We start from the raw sequence: 2,824 nt of genomic DNA on the forward strand, positions 1-2,824 counted from the left end.
GGGGGGGGGCGCGGGGCGGTGCCGCGCTCGCTGATGGGCGGCAAACCCCTCTTCTTCAAGATGCCTGCGGGGACGAGAATGGCACCAGAGGGACGCGGAGCGCCGCGGTGATCCTGGCTCTGCACCCATGGGTGCCCCGTACCTTTGTGGGGGTGAGGGAGGGGCAGCAGCGGGGGCAGCCTTGGCGGCCCCTCACCCCCCGGCACCGGCTCCACGCGCAGCGGTTCCGTGCCTCCGTGCCCGTCGCTCTCGCTGGCCGTTGTCACAAACTCCCCGGGCCAATACGGCCGCGCCGGGGCCACCGCGCCGTCACCTGCGGGTTTGGGGAGGGCACTGAGCCGGGGGACCCACGGGGCACCCAGACCCCCCTCAGAGCCCCGCTTACCGGTGGGTGTGGGCGGCTGCTCGGGGCGCAGCAGCGCATCCCAGGCGGTGCCGCCGGCTTCGTCCTCGCTGTCCGAGGAGTGCGTGGAGCCGTAGGAGCCGCTGGGATCCTCCTCCAGGGACAGGTCGCTGTCGGAATCGCTGTCGTGCTCTGCGCGCCGGGAGGGTGGGAAGGCAGAACTCAGCGGGAGCCCCGGCGCTGCGCTCACCGCGAGCCCCGACGCGCGCTGCGCTCACCGTGCTGCGCGTCCGCAGTGTCCAGGAGCCCCCCCTGCTCTGCCGGCACGCGGCCGCCGTTCAGCCCCGCGTCCTCCCTGCGAATGACAGCGGTGACATCCCGCCCCCCTCCTCCAAAACGCGGCTGCGCTCCCACCCCGCACCTGCGCACGAAGGGGATGTAGCTGTGCTGGCTTTTGGCCGCGCTGTGCAGCGATCCCGTGGAGTCCCCGCACGGCGCCTGGTACAGCCGGCCGGCCACGTAGGTGGTGTCACAGCTGTACGCCTGCAGGGACGGGGACAGGGATGGAGGCGGGGTGCCGGTGGGACCCCGCGGTGCCCCCCATCCCATCCCACAGCCGCGCACTCACGGTGGTCAGCGTGGATTTGGTGGCCAACGCGGGGTCGGGGCTCTGAGCGCGGGCGCAGGCGGAGCGCAGGCAGTGCCGCACCTCCCGGCTCAGCACCACGCACACCAGGAAAAAGAGGGGGCCCTGGGGTGGGAGGGGAGAGAGGGTGGGTGAGAACCGCATTCGGGTGTCCTCCGTTGGCACCTCAGGCGGGTGGGGGACAATTGGTGGCACTGGGCGTCCCTTCAGTGGCACCTCAAAGCAGGTGAAGGTCACTCTGTGCCTATGGGAAGTCCTGTGCTGACACCCCAAACTGGGTGAGGGTCCCCCAGTGCCCGTGAGGTGTCCCCCATTGATACTCCAGGCAGCTGAGGGATAACTGGTGGCCACCCCAAACCACGTGAGGGCCCCCCTGTGCCCAATGGTTGCCCCCCATGGGGCAACGTGGGGCTTTGGGGGAATGGAAATATGGGGCTATGTGGGTGGAGGTACCTGGAGGCAGTTGGAGATGGCGAAGAGGTAGTGGAAGAGGATGGCATCGCTGTTGACGGCAAGCAGGGCGAGCAGCCAGGCCAGGCTGGGCAGCACCAGCACCACCAGTGCTGTCTGCAGCCCGGAGCTGGGGGGGGGGGCGACAGTGTCAGCACCCCAGGGCGTGGGGGGAGCAGTGCTGCACATGGGCCCCTCTGCCAGCTGTGCTCCCTGTCCTTCGTGTGTCCCTGTGCCAGCTCACTCACCTCGTGCCCTTCTTCTCGAAGCCCTGGGGGGTGGCACAGGACGCCCTGGCTGCCAGCACGAGGAAGAAGACACCGACCTATGGAGCAGGGAGTGAGGGAGGGCTGCCATGGGGCCCATACCCCGTATGTCCCTCGTGCCCCATAAGTTCCTTGTGCCTCTTATGTCCCATAGATTCCATATATCACCATATGCCCTTATGCCACATACATCCCATACACTCCACATGTTGTCTATGGCCTATTTATCCCCCATATTCCACACATCCCATACGCCCCATGTCCCCCACAGCCAAACGTCCTCCATGCTCTGTATGTTTTACAAACCCCACGTGCTCCCTATACATCTCATATACCCTACATGTCCCATAATTCCCCCACTCCCATGTTCCTTATACCCCCACATGGCCCCTTTCTATACCCCACATACCTACTCCATACTCCATTTCTTCCCCACGCCCCCACATACCCTATACACCCCATATATCCCCCACACCCCACGTGTCCCCTCTGCCCCATAAGCCCCACGTATCCCCATCCTCCGCACCGCCACGGCGCAGGCGCTGGGCCCCGCCAGGCTCCACACCAGGCTGTCATGGATGGAGAGCCAGCAGAAGTCGGGGTTCCCATAGCCCTCAGGGTCCAGCCCCACAGCCAGCCCTACACAGCCACACGTTGGGACGGGGCCTCATTGGCTGAGGGGAGTTCCAGGGGGCGGGGCTCAGTGGGAAGGGGCGTGGCCTACCGGTGATGAAGGCAGGGAGCCCCCAGCCCAGCACGTGGTAGAAGCGCATGGGCCCGCGGTCGACGTGCCGGGGTTCGGTGCGGCGCCGGTAGAGGTGCAGAGCCTCCAGCAGCGCCCAGCCCACGGCACTCAGGTGCAGGAACTGCAGCAGGATGGCCACCACCGTGCATGCCAGCTGTGGGCCGGGGGGGGTCAGACAGGAACCGCCCACCCACGGAGCCACGCTCCCTCATAGCCCCGCCTCCTCAGAAAGCCCCGCCCACCGCAATTCACACCCACCTTTAGCCCCGCCCCCATTTAAACCCCCACCCCTCGGACGGCCTCCCCCCTGCTTAACACCTCCACAGCTCAGCGCCCCCCACCTCCCACGATCCCACCCCATTCATCCCCACCCA

At 66.9% G+C, this 2,824-nt stretch overlaps 1 protein-coding gene across 1 annotated transcript in view; it reads right to left on the reverse strand.

Moving 5' to 3' along the window:
* Positions 1-7: 7 nt before the first annotated feature.
* Positions 8-2,824, reverse strand: part of LOC122167372 (cadherin EGF LAG seven-pass G-type receptor 2-like) — a gene marked incomplete at its 3' end in the record, with an annotated part of 18,342 nt that continues 15,525 nt past the window's right edge. Inside the window, 10 exon segments of the mRNA XM_042831878.1 lie at positions 8-64; positions 143-313; positions 386-535; positions 622-698; positions 765-886; positions 972-1,094; positions 1,443-1,569; positions 1,688-1,764; positions 2,232-2,344; positions 2,430-2,604. Of these exon segments, the coding sequence (XP_042687812.1) occupies positions 8-64; positions 143-313; positions 386-535; positions 622-698; positions 765-886; positions 972-1,094; positions 1,443-1,569; positions 1,688-1,764; positions 2,232-2,344; positions 2,430-2,604 (1,192 nt within the window).

Source organism: Centrocercus urophasianus, unplaced genomic scaffold, assembly GCF_019232065.1.
Source record: "Centrocercus urophasianus isolate 14NV4802_14NV808 unplaced genomic scaffold, USGS_Curo_1.0 seq_1045, whole genome shotgun sequence".
Taxonomy (NCBI): Eukaryota; Metazoa; Chordata; class Aves; order Galliformes; family Phasianidae; genus Centrocercus; species Centrocercus urophasianus.